This window comes from Acanthochromis polyacanthus, chromosome 12 (assembly GCF_021347895.1).
Source record: "Acanthochromis polyacanthus isolate Apoly-LR-REF ecotype Palm Island chromosome 12, KAUST_Apoly_ChrSc, whole genome shotgun sequence".
NCBI lineage: Eukaryota > Metazoa > Chordata > Actinopteri > Pomacentridae > Acanthochromis > Acanthochromis polyacanthus.
Window position 1 is genome coordinate 1,479,676 of NC_067124.1, and position 23,617 is coordinate 1,503,292.

Here is a 23,617-nt window from a genome sequence, read left to right on the forward strand (position 1 = left end):
GTAACACATTATTCCTATAAAAATGGTGCGTTTAAATGAATTCTGTTGGTTTTTATTGAATTTTCAGCTTTTTCAGATGATTAATCTTGTTGTCTTCAAGACATTTTAGATTACTTGATAATAACACCAGTATCTCTTCAGTGCAGCTGATATTGCGTTCTGGTATTTAACATCTTCAAAAAAGGCAATTAAATGATTAAAACAAGCAAGACGCAACATTCTGTCTTTTCACATGAACGTCATTTTTGTCAGGGAATAAAAGACATCTGAGGTATCACTTGGTGGAGTTATCATCTTCCCACAGAAAACCAAAGTATTGATCAGTAGAGACCAGCACGAGCAGTAAGACAGCCATCAACTTGAATTGGAAGACACTGGCTACTATCAATTTTCTCCCACTGACTGTGTGCATTGATCAAACTCCATAGTTAATACATTATATGCAGGTTATTCTATTATCAGTCAGTCACTGTGTGTGTTTGGTTTGTGTAATCTGTTGGGGAGACAAGAGGGGAGTGACTCCTGGAGAAGCACCGGGGAGGTTGATGGTAAATATATGATCTGTCAGTCACAGCCAGCAAGGGTGGCTGTTTGTGTGTGTGTGTGTGTGTGTGTGTGTGTCCACAGCGCTGCAGGCTAAATAGTGCCATTATTTTCCTACAGCAGCACTAGTCACAGTCAGCTTGAGTCTCAAAGTCCTCTGGGAATCAGAGATGTCTCTGCTCAAAGACTGCTGCCACCCTGCGACACACACACAGACACACACGCACACACTTCCACACACACACACACACACACACACACACACACACTTCCACGCACAGACACTGTGGGCATGATGGCAGCATGAGGCCAGGTGGGGTGGATGGGAGAGCGGTGTGTTTATATTTCTGGTGTGTTTTTCTGTGTTTGCGTATATAGGACACAGTTTCAGTGAAAGCAGAGCACAGTAATGACACCCTTCCATCTTATTCTTTGAAAAGCTATTGTGCTATGCAGCAGAAGGAAAGAAAAATGCTGCCAGTCATAGTTACCAATTAGAAGAGTCGTTACTGCACTGCACATGCACAAGCTAAAAGGGCTGGTTCACCGAAATTACAGAGACGTGTTTTTCTCTGAGCTTCGGTTAGTTTTTGTTATACTGGACGAGGTTTTAAGACATCCATTACTCTGGTTCCTGCCTCCACCTCAGGCTGGGAATATGAATAATAAAAATACTGATCACGACAGCAAATTTTATTTAGAAACATACTACAGATAAGTTATATTGCTCATGAATTAAAACACTATAACGACGCTATCTAATACAAAAGAAATGTTTGAGTGTAATGTTTTGATATAATATTTTGCTTGTTTTTTTTTCATCTAAATGGACATCTCCTAAAATAGGAACAGTTAGTTCAGTTATCTAAAACCACACTGCATCACAGCTTGGATGGAAAAATGCAAGAGATCTGACCTCTGTAAAAACCTTTCTGTGTCAACACCCTCGCAATAAACCATAACTCTACTATCCTTCCCCCTTCCCCTATTAATAGACACATCATGCATACTGTTGCATTTTTACTGGCAAAAAACATCCGACTGATATATCCTGAATCTGACTTATCCAGGATAGGTGCTCCCTGGTTGAAGATATTTGGATTTAAAGGATTTAAACTAAGAAAAGTAAGGACATTTGTATGTTTTGCATAATTTCTCACATCATAATTGCCAGTGAATTTAAAGTTTGAAGGAATCTGTAAGTTCAACAAAAGCAGTCACTAAATTAAAGTCATCACATATGCTGAACGGTAAGCGTCGATTTAGAGTGATAGATAATGAAAGAAAATGACTGTGACAGGCTCTACAAGCTACGCCAAGTGTCCCCTTGATTCTAGATAATTCACAGATCACACTGACATCAGTAGAAAGCTGTCAGGTCTGCTGATTGTCCAGCAAAGAGGGGACACTGATTATGGGGTGGACTGAGGTGGGAATCACGGCAGAAGCTTAAAACCAGAGTGAATAAAACCACAACTATTAGCATGGATGGCTATTGCTGGAGGTAGGTGGAAAAAATGTCTATTTTTCTACTTTGAGTGAACCAAACCCTTAAAATGACATGAATATGAAAGCTAATGGCTTGTTAGGATGATATTTTACCATTTCCTATAGAATGGTACCTCTGCATGATGACAGGATTGCTTAAAAGAGAAGGGATGAAAGAAAACAGAGAAACAGGATGTGGATGTGAGAGGGGAGGTAAGACAAATGAAAGACAACGGGAGCTAGTTACAGAGTCGGAGACAGAGAGACACAGGGAGGATAAAACTGAACCTGATATACTTTGATCTGCTTATGGACTCTCCCTAATTGTTATCATAGATATTGATGATCAGATATTATTGTTTCCAAATCATATAGTTAATCGTGCACCGCCTGGTTTACTGTACACTGCCTGTGTTTTTAGTCTCTATACTGTGCAATACTAGCTTCAGTGCAGTCTCTGATCAACAGTAAAGTCTCTGAGCTGAGCTGAGGCACCACAGATGGCGGTAGAGCGAGCACAGGGGAGAGCCGGTATGAGAAGAGAGAGAGATTTCCAGCCCTGCGGTCCCGTCTCCTTCACAGCGCTGGAAGGTCAGCTGAGCCTCGAGCCATAACACTCGCTCCCTTTTCACTTCAGTCCCGCTTTTATTCCAGCAGAACCACAGCGCTCTTTGACAATTGTCATCATGACGAATCAATATAGACTCTCCACAGACTCCCCTCCAACACCTCATCCACCCCCATCCTCTGCTGCCCTTGAGTTTTTAAACACTGATCCAGCAGATAGTCCAGTTAAAGTCTCTTCCCAGGGCCTCCATTTTGTAGTTTACCCTTCACTCTCTGTGGTCTCTCTTTTCTATTAGTCCTGTATGTCCTCCGTTTCTCTCTATGGATCACGGTGAGATGTAATTGGCATGGCTGCTTGACAGAGGCATTTTTTTTGTAGTAGCATGGAAAATGTTAAAAAAAAAAACCTTTGAATAACAACACAGAATGAGGAAATGAAACTTTAATATCTGGTAATGTCTATGGTTCCAAAGCCACTTAATGCAGAATAAATATTGTGGTAAGTTCATTTTCAGGTCCTGTCCTTCCTCTTTGTGTTAACTTCAACAGCGGCAGCACTCCGTCTTATTTTCAGCGCCCTGTGTTTGGGATTGTGTGTGTACATGTTGCTCTCTGATCTACAGCAGAGCTGACAACAAGCGTAAAACCAATGAGTGTGTGGGTGTGTGTGCTGATTAGCGGTGTGCTAAGGCATGCGGCACGTCAGATGCGTGCGTTAATTCGTGTTGCGAGCATCGTGGTGACTCGTCTCGGCCCTCCAGTAATGAGCAGCGGCGCCGTTGTGCGGCTCGGCTTCACGGTGCTTCTCCCCATCTCTGCGACACACTGGGCCCTGGTAATTGGTCACAGAGGGGACAGTAAATCTGCACGAGGACGTGGGAGACACACCGAGACAGAGAGGTAGAGATAGAGAGAAACAGTGTATGTGTTTGTGTGTGTGTGTGTGAGTGAGTTTGCAGGAAGAGGCAGGTGACTGAGGACAGGGGGTGGGTGTCTTTCATCTTCACAGCTTTTTCTCTAGAAACCTCCAACTGTTTACAAGGACTGATGCCTATTTGCACACACACAGACACACATACCTACACAGTGCAGTGAGCCCCCCCAACCTCTGCTGCTACCACCCACACGTATATACAGTAAATGACCTCAGCGCGCTACTGTCTGTGGGTATGGATTCTAATCAGACGTCGGCAGTATTGTGTCTGTCAAACCCGGCCAAGGTTACTTAACCTTCCAGTCTTAATTTCCCTTCCATTTTAGCTCCTTCCTCCATATCAAACATCAGCACATCTATGAGAGAAGAAAAAAAAAGGAAAAGAAGAGTGCGGGGAGGAAAATGAAGATTGCCATGCTTGGCTGAAGCTCGGAGATGAAAGTAGAGGATGATTCACATTGCTATTGCAAAATGAACTGAACCAAGCTGAGCTGAGCTGTGCGGGGCTGGGCTATTTTTAAACTTCTATACACTGCAGCTACTGGAAGAGGACAATGTGAAGCGGAGCAAATCATTTCTATATCATGAAGGGAAGCTATGTGAAATATGGTATCCAGGAGAGCATCTGAAAATTAGTATATAAGCTATGCCAAGAAGATATTTTTTTGCTACATTGTGTTATCTTTGTTAGCTCCCACTTGACAGATACAGAAGACTTGACAGAATTTAAAGTCACATGAAAAGCATTGGTGTTTAGGCAAAACAGCAAAGCAGACGTAGACTTAATAAAATTTCTACTTTTAGAAGTTTAAAGTAACCAGGAGTACTGTATAAAAGACTGGATAACTTCTGTGAGGCAGAACTAAAATACGCTAACATCAACATGCAAACATGCTCACAGTTTTTTTTTTTTTTTTTTTTTTAAAGCTTTATTGAACTTACAAAATCCAAGATCTAAAAGTACATTTCACATTGCCATCATTTTTGTACAAATTTTCTAAGTTCGACATTTACAATGCTCACAGTTACAATACAAATATTGTGATGTTTGCAAAGTATAATGTGGATGTTCACCATCTTAGATTAGCATGCTAACATTTGCTAATTAGAAAAACACTCAGAGAGCGGAGTACTCTGCTAAGGTTGTTCATTTCCCCATATCAGAAATGCTACATTTTATTGTTTTTTTTTTTTTTAAAGAAATGCAGCATGTTTATTTATTGGTTATTGAAGATCAGAAATCATGGCAACATAGAATGTGACCATTTATTTAGATGCACCCACAAACAAAATGACTTTGAGCTGAGCACAGATGTGTGTTGTACATGTGTACGTTATGTACGGATACTGAATCGCTTGATGTAAATATGTAGCGGTCGGCGGGAACTGATAGGACTCAGAAACACCCCTACAATTTAATTAATTGTTCCTTGTGTCATTTCCGACAGGTAAGTCCTGATAAGTCCTCAGCGGTGGATTTGTAGTAGGATCACAATCATGTGATCATCAGCAGGCGACTGACGTAGTGTTCACTTGTTGTCATGGTTACAGTGACGCTGTAACCATGTGTCATCTGGCAATGACACATAAATCTTTAACTAATCTGTGGATCCGGACCGTAAGCCGCATCACTGCCAAAATCTGATCACTTGGTCCTTGTGTCATTTCTGACCTTCACTGAAAATTTCATCCAAAATTTTAGAGTAATGTTACTAATAGACAGACAGGTAGGCAGGCAGGCAGACAGACAGACAGACAGATGTACGTTGATCATCACATAACTCCGCCGCGTACCTTGGTGGAGTAAAAAGATACTTTGGCCTAAAGTGAGTAGCTGCACAGCGGTTGGCAGCAGCTTTTTTCTCTTACCTGGAGGGTCCAGATTCCTTGCGGCTGCTCCCCCCAGCAGTGCACCGTCATCAGGGTCCAGTTCTTCAGGCCAGTGGTGGAGGCGTCATTGGGGCGTGTATCCAACAGCAGTGACACGGTGCCACCTGGAGACTTCAGGCTTATGGAGAGGTCACCACGACACACAGCACTGATACCCACCCTCACCTGGGGACAGACAGGTGGCAGGAAATTAAAATGAGGGGAGTTGCAAACAAAGACGTTGCTGGTGGGGTAGATAGAGAGGGCAAAAAGAAAGGAGGAGGTGGGTGGACAGACACAGATCTACATAGAAATACATTATATTGCACTTTTAGAGCAACCTCCTCTCCACTAAAGCACCTTTCAGCTATTTATCAATGCCTGTATTGCACAAGTACAACAAAACTGAATGGCTGTCCTTTAACAATGCAATGACCCAACAGTATATAAAATAATAAAATATTAGGTTTAATAGTTACCTAAAAAAGAACAAGTTTTTCTGACTACTCTTTAGTTTCACAGATTGCTTACTTTGTTTTTATCTTGACACAGCTGTTAAAATTTTTTGGAAAGCAACTTAGATGAGAAAAATAATACCATGTATGCAAAATAAGCTAATGACAACGCCCAGGTAGCTTGAGTTAGCTTAAAGCCTGGAAACAAGTGGGAAAAGCTAGCCTGGCTCTGCTAATTAGCCTTACTAATTAATATGTTATATCCTACATTTAACTTTTAAATACTGGTTTGTGTTTACTCTGTATAAAACATGTTAAAGAATGAATTTTAAATTAGACTAATTTTTTGCTAGTTGCTTGACAGCCTTATGGTGACAAAAAGAAGCCACTGTGCCCAGGTAAGACCTATGTAGCTACTATTTACAGACACCCTTTGAGTGCAAATTGTTGCTTTTATACTTTAACTTTCGCTTGTGTAAATAAACAGGAGATAATATGCTAATTAGTGAGCTTTAAAAGTGGTGGTGAGCAGATTCCGCTACCCTGGGAAGAAGCTAGCTTGACTATTGCCTGAATTTTAAGTCATGCTTTGCTAACCATGTCCTCACCATAGCATCATATTAAAAAGACAAAAACATAGTAGCAGTAACCTTTTCATCTCATTCTTAGCAGGAAAAAAAACATGCATACTTCTTTGAACGTTTAAATTTTGAACAAATCACTTATAAGGAAAAAAAAGAAAAAGAAAAAAGAGCTTTTTCATATCAGTTTTCTGGTATCATCATATATATTTTAGATAATACAAGTGACAGATGGATGAACAACTGGGGTTATTCTGGAAACCCAGCAAGGCAATGCTAACATGGATGGTGCATGGAGTTTAAAACTTACTCCAGTCAGTATTGTTTGAGATACTGTATGAGCCACACAGACGGACAAGCCAAAGATCTGTCCATACTCACTCAAATATAAAGACAAAGAAAAACAGGTAGAGAAAGTGGAAGAAAAACAATACACTGACAAAAATGGCTGAGGGGAATATTAGCTAAATGATTTAAATAAGCTCATACCCCCCACACCCCACCAGCTCCCAGTAAACACCCTCCCTGTCCCTGTTCATCACAAGCAGCACATCTGGTGTGACAATGGCACATCGCAGAGAGAGCCGCCAAGCTGCAAAAAGACTGACAGCCCGCTCCTGTTTACTGCGTGTTACCACGGCAACACGTCCATCAATCACACCTCGCAGCGATGGCCTGACCCACGCTTTCTGCCAGGGAGCAGAGCCGCAAAGATGAAGCCTTTTCAATTTACATGCTGACACACTCTCGCTCTCTCCCTCTTTCTCTCTCTTCACTCTTTCGCAAGTACACACTCATAAACATAGATAACTCGCACAAACTTAAATGTGCACAGAGAGACACATACAGTATGTATGCCTGCTGACACAATAACACATAAACACATTTGCATGTATGTGCCTGTACTTAAGAAAACACAGTTTTGCCATTTTCTGCAAACGACACAGCTGACACATTACACATCACAGTATGATCCTTTTTATCTCTTCTATTCTCAGATAAAGTACATGACACAGAAACCTGAAATCAATTTGTATGACATCTTCAAGCTTCCCCGGTTGTTGGCAGAACTTAAGTTCTGAATGCACTTTATTTGATTTGTATCTTGTCAAGGGCAATGGCGAATGCTGAAGGGCTGTTAATTTACAGCAGAACAAAAATACAGGTCAATAAGAAACAATTTGTCTGTACTAAAAAAGACTTTGTTACCTTTTATGTAGTTGTCTGTGTTCTAAAGGGGTAGTTCAACATTTTGGGAAACAACCATTGTCACTTTAAAGCTGTAAGTTAGATGAGAGGACTGATGCCCGTCATTTCAAACCAACTCAGTGTAAAGCTGGAGCATTAGCCAGTTAACGCCATCAAGCAAAAAAGGCTGGAAGGTGGCAGAAACAGGTAGCCTGCCTCCATGCAAAAGCAACAAAATGCATCTGCTCGTCCCTTTCAAGTTCATTTATTGACTTGTGACATCAATTTTGTTAATTACAAGCAGTAACAGCTACAGCTTGAAAATGAACCGTGTGGAAGCAATACCACTGATGACCACTAGGTGCTAGCTTGAAAAAAATCTCTGACTCCTATGCAAGAAGCGAAATGCCATGCAATACAAATATTTCAACAAGTCATTATGATTTCAGAAGCTCAATTCACTTCTTCTGATCATTGGTGGTCATTCTGAAAATGAATCAATAATTACGTAGATATTAGAGAATGAAATTAGACAGATATGGTTGGAGGCATGACTGACTTGGTTGCCAGAAGGGTTGTTTGCTGGTGAACTCAAGACTCAAGACAAGCTTCTCAGAAAAGCTTCTTCCAGTTCTGCTTCACCAAACACCTGGCTGCAGGTGAGCTCCTCATTGTTTTTGGTTCAATTGTGATATAATGACCGTTAATTTGTTGTCATTTTACAGTGGAGAATTTAATAAATGCTCCACATCGAGCTTTTTTATTCTTTAGTTTGGTTCAACGACAGTTATCATTTGTTCTTCAGTTAATTGTACAGATGCTCAAAGGATTCTAACATCCAGTTATTTGGTATGTAAATGCACTTTACATTTTAAATGCCTTTACTTGCAGGTTTAATGTTAAGAAGAATGTGTATCATGCACCTCTCCTGGTCGCTAACATACTGATGATGCTGTTTTTGCTCCAATCAGGTTTCAGGTGACCCTCACCTGCTTCCCATATTTGGATCCCAACCAGAAAAGATGGTGTTAATATAAATATTCTCCTGGCTTTGAATTGGTTCCAGTGCAAACCAAAGGGTGCTTCCTGTGCTCATTTGTTTGTTTATTTATATCTCTGTATATGTCTGGATAACTTGGAATTAAAAAACTAAAGTAACTTAAGTCTTTCATGGCTACCAGTAAAGCCAGGAAAGCTGTTTTCCAGGCCTTTAATGCTAAGCCAAGCTGTTTATGACTGTGGACTGGATACAATATTTAGTGATATAGTAAAAAATATATGTATAGTAAAAAAAATCCATTTACCAGAATCTCCTATATGGCACCTAACTAGAATGAATACTGAAAAAATGTTGTCCCATATTTTGTAATCACAATAGTCTTAGAACAGGTAGATTTTTAAAACAATGCTGTACATTCATGCTTTTAAATTTGGTTTAAAACCTGCCAGCTAACCTGGACGTGCTCCAGAGTGTTGATCTCGTTAGCCTTCCCATGGCAGGCCTCTGATTGGATGTTCACGCTGACTCCGGCTCCTGGAGAAATGATTCTAACCAATGAAAAGTCATTACTTCCATCAGTCAATAGCAAAACCTGTTTCTTCCAGGATTATCACATATTCATACACTGTGAATACAGATGCATGGAAAGTAGTAGACAACATAGATGGAGATAAGTTGAATTTGTGTTGAAAGGTGAACAGTTTTATTATTAGAAGTAGCAATACGAACAGAAAATGAGAAGTATGGTGGGTAAATGAACATTCCATATGTTTTTCTTTTTTACCTGGTGGGAAGTGTGACTGCTTGTGTGCATTTCCTCTGAGCAGCAGCAGTGTGGAAGCGAGCAGCCTGCTGCACCATCAGCCCTGCATCCAACAATCCAAAGCCATACCTGCAACAAACAGGGAAGATGCATTCTGTTATGTGTGTTTGTGTATATGGTAAGCACAAGCATGGTGTTGCGCTTATATCTTAACGCACATGTGAATTGGAGGCTTTTTATGTGGGCGGCTGAATGTGCTGCAGGAGCAGAGTAAGTGCTAATGGCTCCGGCATGAGGAGGCAACAAGTCATTGACGAAGATGATGTTGTCCTCTGACACAATCGCTTCCCGCTCTGTCCAGGCTGAGGCTGAGGGCTGCTGTTTGTGCGGCTGTAATTGCCTGGAGGATTGATTCTGAACAATGTGCCATCTCGCGGACTGTAATCAAGCCTCATTATTCATTCTTTACCACCCCAATCTTGGTGCTGGAGACACAATGGCTGACCCTTCAGCAGCGTCACTGCCTGGTGACTGTATGACCACTGCCTATCATGCTCTCTTCTCCACTTTACCGCTCATCTCTTTACATCTCTTTTGAATCATCCTCTCTCATCTTTCCTCTTTGCCCTCCCTTTTTCACGGAGCAGACTGCTATTCAGCGGTCTTTTCCTCTCTAAAGTCTCCTTCACCCTCCTCCATCAAACTGAATTTCTTGCATCAGAACTCTCCTCCACTGCTTCAGTGATGCTGAAATCACAGTCCTCATAAGTCTCTCCTTACTTCTCTCTCAAATCTTTCATTTCGTGAACTTTCTCTGTTTCATTTCCTTTTTGTTAAAATCACAGTCCTCAGACAGAGTGACAGGACTGTAACAACCTTCATCGCCCCTCCTCCTCGGAAATTCAGAGGGGGTGACAAAGAGCTAATTTCTGCCATTATTACCATACAGACCTTATGTCGTTAATCTGCAATAAGTGAAATTCATTATCCTGATGACGGGGTCTCTCGGAGCAGCAGAGAGAGAGACAGAGAAGGCAGAAAGGAGAGAGCTGATCAATAACTCAATCTGCTGCCCTGCATGGGGCTCCATCTCCTCTGTCTCCATCACTGTCAGTGTGTCTGAGGAGGAGACGCAGGAGCTGCAGCCCACACCGCCCCCATCCCAACAGCACGCCGTGCAATCAATGGACACAATCTAATCAGCCACCATCACCACCAATGACTTTTAGCATGTAGGGCCCGACATAATAGCATTAGGCAGACGGGTGTGTGGGGTCGAGGTGTGCTGCAGAAGTTCAAGGTCATCTGCGGGGTTTGTGAAAGCTGCGAAGACTTGGAGCCGAACATCATTGACAACAGCTCAGTGCAGAAGATGAGGCTAATGATTGCAGAAGCATCAGCTCACATGGCTCCTAATAAGTTCAAAATGTGCTATGATTGAAGATAAAGGCGTTTTGATTTGGTAATCGATGTGCATTCACAGTCACCAAAAATGCACTAATGACAAGGAACTGTGATCGTGAATTCTCCCTAATAGATATTCAAAGATCCACTCAAACTCATTTCTGTCTTGTTGCTTAAAGTTTTGTATTTTAATGTGAAAAACTAAAAGATAATCTGAACTCATGGAGGTTTATTTGGAAGATTTGTTTTGGCATTTAATTTGACTGGTGACACTAAAGACAGACAGAAAATGTGTTGTCTGAAGGACAACCTGGGCTCTCCTGGTGTTAAACAGTAGAGAAGCACGTTGTTTCAGTGAGATAATGGAATAGAATCCAGGACGGCTAGTTCAAGTCAGTTAAAAGGGTTATTAGATGATAAAAACACAAAACAGCACTTTATAATGGATTGGGATGGAATTTTGGTTTTCAGTCTTCAAATCTTTTGAAATAAGCAAAATATTCAAGTTACCCAGAGCATCTTGTGAGCATCAGATCACTTCCATTTGCTTGCTACTGCTTTTAGTTTAAATGCTTTGAATGTTAGTAGATCACCAATTTAATGGTGACTATAATAACTGTTACATTAGGTATACGAGTATATTTCTCCAGAGAACAAATTCATGCATAAATCAAGAAATCCTCTCCAAATGGCCTATTATATAAGCACTGTTAATATAAAATCTGTATTTTAAAGCACAAAGGAGACTAGTTAATTTCAAGAAATAATTCTTCAATAACGTTGAAGATCCTCAATCAAGATGTTGTCTTGTAGTTACACTCACTGTCTACATTTGGATGCATGTCAGTGTCACATAATCTTCCTGAGCTACCTATAAAATGGAAAAATAAAACTCAAACACCAGTAATAACAATAGATCACCAAAGATATTTCACAGCGGAGAGAAAACTGATACCCAGACTTCTCATAAAACAAAGTGTTGGTGACCGGGGCTTGACACCCTGCTCCCTTTTAGTGATTAAATATACCCTCCCCACCTCGCACCCCTTAGCGAGAACTGCGCACCTATTAAATCCTATAGCTCGCTCAGATCGATCGGGCTTGCCCCAGCTCCATGGCCGTAAAGCCACACAGACATATATCTGATAGAGAAAGCTGCAGGAAACAGGTTTACCCACGATAGAACATGATGGAAATGACAGATTTTATGTCCCCTGCCATGTCAATGAAACAGCACAGCTGAGCTGAGGCGCTTTTCAAGAAGACACCCCAGCCTTTTCAGCTTTCTCATCAGCAGCAAGGAATTGAGAGAGCAGCACACCTTGTGAGTAGCCCTGGGATTTCTTGAAATAGAAATGTGGGTAGATCAGGATTCATACTTGTTGTGGTTTGTGACATTGCCGATCACAGGAATTGTAAAATTTCTTTAAAGAATGTGACTGAGATTTCTGGAAATACTTCAAATGTCTTTAGGATAAAGCCCACATAATGCAATGCATATCAAGTAATTAGTCAGAAAACACAGTCATCCAATTTTCAACTTGTTCTTTCTCCACCTCCTGCGTGGTTGGAGGGAGGTTGAGCCAAGCCGACTACAGAGTGACAGCAGATCTTCTGTCCACGCAGCACGAGGCATGTTAAACCCCCCGACCCCCCGCCTCCTCACATATCGAATCTGCGGCCCTCGCATTTTCTCCATCCACTTTCACTCCTCGATGGCAAATGCCCTTGCAAACTCTTACTCCCTCCTTCTTTTTATCTATTAGGATGGAGGCCACTCCCCCCCACCTCTCCGTGGGGCCTCTTTGTAACTGTCGAGGAACCCTTTTCACTTTTTGTTCTGTGGGCCTTCCCAGGTCCTTTCTCTGTTGATATTCACACCATCTGCCAAAAGCAGAGGAAGGTGTATACAAAACCCAACTAGCACTGAGACATCGGGATCTCCAGGGTCGAGGTCTTTGCTTCGTATTTGCACATGGCATTGAAAACACAGCTTTAACAACTGGTATGCTGCAACCAAAACAGATTTTTGCAGCTACCCAGGGACCTAGCTACGGCGGTCTCACCCCTTGTTTGCAGTGGTACGTCCTGCTAAGTCCCCCCAATAGAAATAGCTGTAAAGAATCACTCAAGCCGCACTAAGCAGCTGCCTGTGAGTTAGGTCATTTTCCCAGGAGCCACGGAGTGGGCATTGGCAGGACCTCAAAAAAAGGGGACACCATCTGTTCAGCGCCTGAAAAGGTTGGTGACACCTTCTGTGGTACCAACAACTTCTAATTAAGTGGCCAAGAATGCTGCAGCAGCTCCAACGCATGATTGGTGGGCTCGCCTCGGCTATCCTGACGACAGCACAGCAGACGCCCGGTCAGTTTCACGCACCTCTCCATCACATCTGGGAATGTACTAATGAAAAATGAACGAAGAGTGACAACAACAAACACTTGATGAAGGTGACACATGACTGCGGCGGCCAACAAAACCCAATTTTCTTGTCCTTTTGCTGATTTCGTTGTCTTCCTTTCGCACTACTTAATTGAATGTTTATCAGGCGCATAGAAGCTGCATTAGCCCTTTGGTCAATCCCTGCGTGGTTTGTTTCGGTTATATCATAATGCACTAATTTCATTACCATTAGGATTTAAATGAAATAACAAATAGACTTAACATTCCTCTGATTTCCATCGCTCTTGCAGCCAAATCTGCTGCTCAGAAATGTTACTAATTAGGCTTATTAAGTAATTAAGAAGAGGTCTAAATTATTTCTGTGCCACTGGGACCTGCACGGCTGTAACCATGAAATGCTGTGCCGAGCAGCTCAGCTTTGTCAGTTTAGATATTGCACAGTTCTATCCATTTAACTGCTCTGAATGTGTTTTTACAGAGGAAAAAAATGATTTTGGAATGTATTTTTAGGGCTGTATTAGACAAATATCTACGTAAAGTGAAATTACAGAGAAACACTCAGCAGCTTTCAATAGCGCAGCCTCAAAATGTCAAGTGAATTACCTTGTGAAGAGTTAAAAGTTTAATGAAATATATTGCAGGGAGGAAAATGAGGGGTTTGGCACAGGCACGGACTTAGTCTCAGGAGAATGGGCCCCGAACGGCCCTCTCAGTCTCTATAGCCATCAGTCAAAGTAGCAGCCACCCGTCCCCGTCTTTTACACAAGGAGACTTCTCTGGAAGCCACGATGATCTATACCCCATGACCTCACTCTCAGCGTCCAACATATTTTGATTTGTAGCTCGAGTGTTATTCAAACACGGATTCAAAAGAGGATGAAATTCGTCAGAGAGCTTTTGTTGGACGCACACCAAGGTACAGTCCTTTTGGATGTCTCTGCCCTTGTGGGGAAAGAGAGAGAGGGAGAGAGAGAGGGAGAAGGGGATACACAGAGTAAACCCTGCGATACAAGCTTGGCAAAAGATTCCCTCTCGGGTCCCAATTGCTTTCCTTTCACACCGGACAAAGCAAACACTGAACCAGGAGCCTTTGTTTGCCTCTTCAAAGGAATAGGATTTAGATCCCATATCACTAAATACGAAAAAGTAAACACAAATGTAATGATCAGAAACAAAGTCTGTGTTAGCGTGTTTTTTGGATGGTAGGACATCTGATACATGCTTACATCACTGGAGTCACACGGAGTTCAACATCCTATAAATCACAAAGTAAATATGCATAAACAGTAAAACAGCAACATAGAAAACAATTTGGAAACAATGATTATGTAAAAATGTGTGATTCCTATGAGATGTTTAGACATTATTTATCAATTAACCCTTGTCATTTGCTGACATTAGATTTACTGTCCCGCAGATCACAGAAGGAACGCATCATTTTTAAATCTCCAATTCTGTAATTACTTCAAAACTTGCTCATTCTCATAATTGCTTAGAGCACCTGTTGTCTCCAGGACACAAATCAAAATATTAAAGGTAACCAGGACTTAAAAATATGACAATTTTTTGCAATCTGTAAAATATTAGCGCAAGAACTTCACCTTGACAAGCTCCAGAGAAAATTTTACGAATGATTCTGCTGCGAGGTAATTGTGTCGGCGACAAAATTGAAGTCTGAACGGGAAAAAAACACGGGTGGTTGAGGAGGATGAGTGCGCGGGCTGTTATGGAACTTTCTTCTGAAATTTCTTCTGTTTTTCTGCACCCCACCCCACCCCATCCCCCAAGCAAAATACCAAAATTGCTACTTGTACATGAATTATGCATCAGTGGAGGTTTAGAAGAGCACAGGGTCCCTACAACCCCCCGCCCCCCTGCCTCCCCTTCTTGTAGCACAGTAGGGTGGAGTGGGGTGATGTGTGTGTGTGTGTGTGTGTGTGTGTGTGTGTGTGTGTGTGTGTGTGTGTGTGTGTGTGTGTGTGTGTGTGTGTGTGTGTGTGAGCAGGGGTCTGGGTGGAGGGGTGTACAGGCTCCCTTCTGTTTGCCTGCTGCACCCCCCTGCCGGGAGACACGGCACCCCCTGCAGGAGGTGCAGCGCTCCGCTTCCCCTGTCCCTCAGGGCACACACACAAACACACACACAAACACACACAAACACACACACAAACACACACAAACACACATTCAGCCCAGTTTATCTGCTGACCCATCAATCAAATGCACATCCAAACACACATACACAAACATACAATTACCATCAACATTTTGCATCTCTGCCCGGGACCAGACTTATTATTGCAATACTTCAGGCTTACGCCGCGTGCAAAAAAACTTTTAAAGAGACAAAGTTAATTAGGAGCGAGCTAAGAGTTGGGAAGTAGCACCATATATTTGCATCAACAAACCTATCATGTCTAAATAAGCAACCATAATGTGAGGTCAGGAGTCAACAGTGCATCTGTGGCTTGTCCAGACTGCCCATCTTCCTCCTTCTGGTTATTACAAATCCTAACCAACCTGAGGAGCTCAGTTCTCTCCTCCCCGCCCACCCCACCCACACACCTACATTGAAAGCCTGCACTTCTTCTCAACAATTACCTCCACATAGATCTCCTCTCCTTTCACAGGAAACAATATCACTGCATAGCTACTCCAATATTAAGTGATGGTAGGGTTGTTAGTGTGTGGATGAGCTATTTCTTTAATTACCCTGCACACACACACACACGCACACTTTCTCTCTCTCTCTTCTAAATAGTGGTATATAGACCACAGGCTCAGTCACAGAGTAATTGGCTCAGCGATGAAAAAAGAGGAGGTCTGGATAATTAATTAATCTATCTGGCTGGGGCAGAGATGCAAGGCCAGTTTTACAACCCCACCAGGGAGGCTAAGAGAGAGAGAGAGAGAAACCCACTGCCCTCGGACGATCTATGGCCTTGCATGAAATGGAAATGGCTTGCTGGGATGCATTAGGTGTGTATGCACTCTCTCATTTCACACACAAACACACATACATATTCTATAGCCCTCACATCTGAGCAGACTTACAAAAACACACGCATACGTTCCCATTGCTATTTCTATGCGGGTATTTGTTGACCTAATGCATTCCCCAGCCCCTTATTCTGACCTTAATCATCACAAGTGTCAAACCTCAACCCCAAACCAAAACCTAAATCTAACCTTAAACCTAAATCTAAGTCTTAACCCTCAAACAGCCTTTTAAAACGACAAAGTGAGGACCTGACAAAATGTCAGACTTTTCCCAAAATGTCATGACTTTGATGGTCTAAAACTCAAACTGGTCCTCATAAAGATATTCGTCCGAGTGTACACACACACACACACACACACACACACACACACACACACACACACACACACACACACACACACACACACAACTGAAAGATGTGTCAACACTCTCTGAACTACGTGTTCATCTGGATTTATGGAGCTGACAGAGTTGTGAGGTTATTGATCTTCAGTCCTTCCACAGACAGCCTGAATAAGAACAAACCCGCCTGGTCTCATTTCCAAACAAGATTACACTGCCTTTACGTATTTACAGTGATAAATGTGGGAAAACTACAAATAAAATTGAGACAAGTCAACCTCCTCGTTCCCACTGAAGATCTGAGTTCGGTTTTTGAATATTATCAGTTCAGGAATGTTAAAGAGACACAACAGTGTTTTGTTGCATCTCATTTATGATTACAGCTGATTATGAAACATATTTGTGTTTATTTCTGATTGTTTTCACCACATGAAGTTTTCTTGGGGCCACAGATATTATTTCTGAATTTTAGGTAGAACACCTGCCTTAACTGGGTGCGAAATGTTTAAGGTCCTGAAATTTAAATGGCTCTAATTTAGGGTTTAGAATGTTTTACAACTTTGCAGTTGTGTATATTCCATTCTAACATCATAACATTCCACAATAAATTAAAAAAAACACCCCAAAACCTTAAGGCTGTGTACTATACATATGTTGAAACTGCATCTCAAATCCTGCTGTTCATCTATTGAACGAACAAGAGGGACTTCAGTTCCTGATTTGTTTACTTATTTTACTGCCTGTCGCTCTTTTGTTCCCAGAACTATCAGAAACAGAGGTAGAATTATTCTTTCATTAGAGAAATCCTAATTTTAAAAAAGTTAAGCTACTTTTAGACGATTAGCTTTGCCGCATTATTGCACAATTACATGTTTTACTATAGTCAGGCATATTATTGAATATGTTTCTGAATTTAACACTTGAACATACTGTAAGATATAAATGATCACCTAAATGTCTAATGGAGCATACACTATCAAACGTTTAGGCTCACCCAGACCATTCCATGTTTTCCATGTTTTATCCATGTGCTAGCATAACTGAACAAGGGTTTTCTAATCATCAATGAGCCTTTCAGCACCATTAGCTAACACAATGTAGCATTAGAACACAGGAGTGATGGTTGCTGGAAATGTTCCTCTGTACCCCTATGGAGATATTCCATTAAAAATCAGCCGTTTACAGCTACAATAGTCATTTACCACATTAACTATGTCTACACTGGATTATCATTCATTTAATGTTATCTTCAGTGAAAAATACTGCTTTTCTTTCAAAAATAAGAACATTTCTAGGTGACCCCAAACTTCTGAACGGTAGTGTAAATGAGCCTGAACCAAGCAAACTTGGGAACATTATGTAGAAACAGATAAGGGATTTCTGGCACAACTTCACCTACTTCCACTGTGCACTGAGAAAAAAAAAATAGTCAGAAGATGTCAAAACTTCAGCAACACTTGCAGCACAGAGGACAACTTTATTGTGAGACCTAAGCTGAACATGTTAGTCTCACATAAAAGACCTTCTTTAGGAGCAGGAGAATATCATATCATACTGAGTATACTCCACTTCACAGAATGGTGTCAAAATAGAATCTTTGGTTGCTTAAATCTTGGCAGAGGAGGGAGGTGAAGAGTGTAAGGCAGGAGAGTCGGGCGGCTTCTCCACAGTCTTAGACAGTTTGTCTGTCACACTCAGGGTGGGATCTGGAACTGAGAGTATTTCCCCCTTATTTTTCCACCCCAGCCTGTGTTAGTGGTTGTCAGATTTAACAACAGGATGGGAGAATACAACACACACACACACACGCACACACACACACCTCAGCTGAGGAGGGAAGTGGCAGGTACATCACGTCTATGGTAAAGAACAGCAGATGAAGCTGGCAGGCGCACACGGCACCTTGTGCTTTGACACAAACACACGCTTAGTCTTTGCATGTGCACACACTTGTTCGTATGTTACAAAACACACTGACACAAACACGTAAAAACAGCTGCTTTTACCTTACGGTGATGAAAAATCACATCTGAAAATAAATACACAGCCTCTAACTACACATGCACTGAACAAGATGGGAGCCTGACTTTCTCCTGCCAGTGTATTCCAAAGTGTAGGTCAGCTGTAAATGGTGCTGTCCTTCTAAGAAAGAGAGAAGTGTCAGAATGGCAGGTCCTAGAAGGTGTTGTCTGTTTCTGACCTGTCCCTCCAGGGCATCGCATGAGCAACTGCACAGCTACTGGCCCCGATAATCTAAGAGATAAATCATCTTTAGTTACTTTCTAACAGCCTGACAGACAGACAGCCCTAAGTACCTGGGAGGGTGGCAAAGGGACACTTTAAAATTTCCAGTGATGAGGAGTATTGCCGTGAAGAAAAACAGTTAGCCGCCCCGAGCTCCCTCCTATCTCCCAGAGTTTCTGGCTGCCATTTTGGCTCCGTCTCAAGGCGCTATTCCGCTCTATCTCATGTCACCGTTCTGGCTGTCGTTCAATTCTCACATTGGCTCCTGTTCAGCCTGCATTCTGGCTCCGGTTCAAGCTCCACAGTGGCTGTTTTTCGGGGCTTCACTGTGGCTCTGTTTCAGCAAAGCCACCCCACCACCACCACCTCCCTCCCCCCTTTCAGTTTCAGCACCCCAGGTAGCTGGCCTCCTGCCCGGCCTCAGACAGTGGGAGATCCAGGCTCAGGCCTTTTGTTTGGGGTGGCATTTTGCCTTTGTTTTCCCATCTCGCCTGTAATCTAAACACCCAAAACATCTCATGCTTGACAAATCGGCCCTGAGACGAGGGAGCAGCGGAAGACAAACGGCTGGAAGCGGTTCAACCCCAGGCAGGACTGATGGTGTCCGACTGGGCCTGACCTCCCAAAGGTTAAAGACACGTTCACTTACAAAGCAATTCAATTACCCAGGCTGTTGTGGGCGCTTTTAACCAACCTCCCCCCTGCCTTCCACACAGCCGGCGTTATTGATGAGGGTCCCAGTGTACTGCACACTCCAACCTGGAGTGTGTATTACATTTCACAATTGAAATAAATCTCAGATCCTGTTGTTAGCCCCTACCTGAACGGTCTCTCCTGCTTTATATCGTCTCGCTGTCCTCCCTCCCCTCCCCTCCTCTTTCCTCCCTCTTCTCTGCAGGTTGCTGTAGCAGGTTTATTCTGGTAGTTGGGCTCCGTGGCCCGGCAGGCCCCTCAGCTGTTCCCGCTGGGTTTGTAATTACCATTTCATTAAGAATGACAGTTTCGGGGGTTGAAGCACCATTTCATCCGGTCTCGTGGGGGAAGGCGCTTGCCAAATTTCCAGTGTGGAGTGGCAATTATCTCTCTTCGTGTCTGCAATTCACCATTTTGTACTTAGTGGCTTGACAACGGCTAGGAACATTTGTTGGAGTAATAATAGGTCTGGGTATTACACTGTAGCCCACTCAAGCTTAGCTCTGTGAACAGACTGATATAAAGCTTATCAGAAGAGATACAAGTAAATACTACAGAGACGAGCACTGCACTAATCTGTGTACCTAGAGTAGACGGTAAGTTATTTCAATACGCTTTCTAGGAAGCTGTGGAAAACTACATAGCATTGAGTCTTCCAGTTTGGTTTAATATCGAATCTGTTTTATGTATGAGCTCATTCACAGTCTAAATAAGTGCTAATGTAGTGTATTTTTATTTGGGGCTGAGCTTCCAATGCTCTTGTAATGTTTCTCTTTTGGCCACTTGACAAAAATGACTCCTAATCTCAGAGGAGCTCCTGGTTAAACTATAAACATATAAGTGTTAAGTGGTGGTTTTAACAATGTGGAGCACATTTAAAATGCAACATTTATATTTAAGTACAGTATGAAAAATTATACATTAATATCCTGGATCACTCACAAGAGGCTGATCAGAAATCAGCTGAAACTTCAGTGTACTCAGTAAAAATGTGCAATAAGTGCAGCACCAGAAACTCATCCACTTTCCCTTGTAAACATCTATCATTTTATGCGATCTTGCATGACCTTCGTTCTCTTTGAATTGCCAACACTTTTATGATTGACTTCTCTTGTCTCTTATGTACAGCTTGTGCGTTCCGCTCATATTATGCCAAGATAGGTGCAACCACATGTGCATTAAAAGATAGGTTCAGACTTTTGAAATTATGTTTTTAAAGTCTATCTTGATAAATGCGATGCTCTATGTATGGTTACAGAATTCTTGGTGGCAGTAATTTTTCCTTCTGTTCAAACTGGCCTTGAAGTGATCCCGCTCTAATGCGACGACAAGACTAGACATGAGGGACAAAATCCACAGTATTTGTTCCATCAAAGCTGATGTAAGGCTTCAGTAGTCTGTGTCAGACAAGTTAAACTAACATCTTCCCAAAGTTGTAGTTTTTATTACAAAGTTCACTTTTGCTTGTTCCTTTGTTCTGGTCTGGGAAAGAGTTTTGGTGACCTGACATTCTGCTACACTACGTTGGATCGTGACTAAAATTAGCATACAGGGTGTCCCAAAAAATTTGACATCATTTCGCAGACCAATAATTTTGGCAATTCTTGTTGAAATAACCTCAAATTTTCACAGAATGTATAAAAACAGATCAAGATTTTATATTTAATGTTTCATTTTTGTTCTGTTTTCAGGTTGCCGTTCACTCCCAAAGAGAAGTCATTTTGCGTCTTGGAATACAGGGTGACCCAAAAGTTTGGAAACAAAGTTTAACTGCAGTGTCTATTTGAGTTGGGGGTGCATGAATTCACTCTTATTTTACCCATTTTTGTTATAGCAATAATAAAATAACTTAAAAGCCATAGTATTGCCGAGTGCAATAACTCGAAGAAAGAATAGAAGCATAAAGGTCCAGGTATGCTGGAGCAGAACTTCAAAATGCAGGCCATCACTGTCAGATTTCAGAAAACTCTTAATGCTAAAGTATCTGACAGTTTTAATTTTTTTAAACATCCAAAAGTACTATGAGGCAACATTTACTGGCCAGTTTGAGGAACCTTCATAAGCATGAATGAAGATACATTCCAGAAGATACCAGTGTAACCAGGTGGTGGAAACGGTCACAACTTTGTATAAGAAACAACATGAACATGTGGAAATATGTTTGTTTATACTAATCTGATACTCTCTGAGTATATCTATGGTACTGATTTATTGAAATAACATGATATTATTTGGATTATAGACTTTCATTTGTTTCCAAACTTTTGGGTCACCCTGTATGCTGATGTTGATGATGGTCTATGAGATCCTTTTGCCCTGCATAAGCAGCCTTCCTCTTTTAAATTTTGAGTACCAAGTCTAAATATGTTTGGCCAGTTGAAGTTTTTCCAAATTTTGCATTGAAGGCACACTACACAGTCTTGGGTGACTGTGTGCGAGCATATTCCAAGACGCCAGATGACTTCTCTTTGGGAGTGAATGGCATGGCTCAACCTGAAAACCGAACAAAAACAAAACATTAAATACAAATCTTCAGCTGTTCTATACGTTCTGTGAAAATCTGACGCTATTTCAACAAGAATTGCCAAAATCATTGACCTGTGAAATGATGTCAAATTTTTGGGACACCCTGTATAATACTGTACTTAAACCAAAAACTCTCTACCATCAAAAATGTCAAAGAAATGGCTATAAATGAGAACAAAATACCAAATATCAGATTTCATCAGTCAGAGATGCCAAAAACAAGTCACGTAAACAGGAGACTATGCAGATTGTGTATATCATGAGTATAATGGAACGGATGTTATGAAGAGAAGAACCATCAACTAGCTCGGAACATTGAAAACCATGCTTTTAAAATGTGCTTGCTGAATGAGCTAAGAGACTAAAGGAGTGAGGTGTGGCTGATGGCAGAACAGAGGTGCTGTGAATAGTCACACTTGAAGATGCAAAGCTTCATAGAAAAGGGGAGATGTTACATCAATTAAAGATGGGAATAACTGTGCAGGATGTTCATAAGGCTGCACTTGGCTGTTAAAGGAAAAAGTGACAGAAATACACTACCGTTCAAAAATTTGGGGTCACCCAGGTAATTTCATGTTTTCCATGAAAACTCCCACTTTTATCCATGTGCTAACATAACTGTACAAGTGTTTTCTAATCATCAATGAGCCTTTCAGCACCATTAGCTAACACAATGTAGCATTAGAACACAGGAGTGATGGTTGCTGGAAACGTTCCTCTGTACCCCTATGGAGATATTCCATTAAAAATCAGCCGTTTACAGCTAGAACAGTCATTTACCACATTAACTATGTCTACACTGGATTTCTGACTCATTTAATGTCATCTTCATTGAAAAAAAAGCTTTTCGTTCCAAAATAAGACATTTCTAAATGACCCCAGACTTCTGAATGGTAGTGTAGCTGCTTAGTCAATTAATTAAGAGACCTTAAAAGTAGCTGTAACTAAGCAAGTCTGACTTAAAAAAAGATTTTAATCACAGATCAGTCTAGCAAGAGATCACGTAAGGGTCATTGTGGACAAGAGAAATTATTAGACTAGCCAATAATTCTCTACATATGGACAAAACAGCACAGCATTAGATAGACTTGGAAAAAAATTTGAATGCTCATGTTTGTGAATGTCTGTGTAAATGTGTGCATACAGTGAATGTGATACAGGAAATCGTATGTGTCTGTGTTTACTCCTCCCTCTTAAGAACAAAAAAAATGGCAGCCATCAGCCTCTTAGAGTTATAGTGACATGACTCACACGATTTCTACCGCGAGTGACGGCTGCAGCTCTTTTAATTTGCATGTCTGCGCTGAATGATGGGATACTTAATTCCTACATATTCCACACAATTGCTTTTCACACTGGCAGAGGCCTGGGGAGGCAGCCGAGGCTTTCTGTGGCCATATGGAGAGGGAGGCAGAACCCGGGCGGAGTGATTGGGAGCTTCCCGCCTCATCCCTGCACCAGACTGGCTGCTATACTGTACCGAAGCAGCACGACTAATGAAACACACACACACTCACACACACACACACACTTTAAACCATATACACATCCAAATGGGACATGGCACCAATTTAGGTTAAGTCTTAACACACTCCCAGATACATTAGCAAACACACACT

The 23,617-nt window shown here is 41.6% G+C and overlaps 1 protein-coding gene across 4 annotated transcripts in view; it reads right to left on the reverse strand.

The window, feature by feature from the left end:
- The window catches only part of LOC110958292 (proprotein convertase subtilisin/kexin type 4-like), a 230,409-nt gene that overhangs the window by 26,296 nt on the left and 180,496 nt on the right, over positions 1 to 23,617 (reverse strand). For all 4 annotated transcript variants that reach the window (XM_051956576.1, XM_051956577.1, XM_051956574.1 and 1 more), the window contains 3 exons: positions 9,410 to 9,517; positions 9,080 to 9,173; positions 5,402 to 5,587 (listed from right to left, as the gene is read on the reverse strand). In XM_051956576.1, the coding sequence (XP_051812536.1) occupies positions 5,402 to 5,587; positions 9,080 to 9,173; positions 9,410 to 9,517 (388 nt within the window). The remainder of the gene's footprint in view (positions 1 to 5,401; positions 5,588 to 9,079; positions 9,174 to 9,409; positions 9,518 to 23,617) is intronic.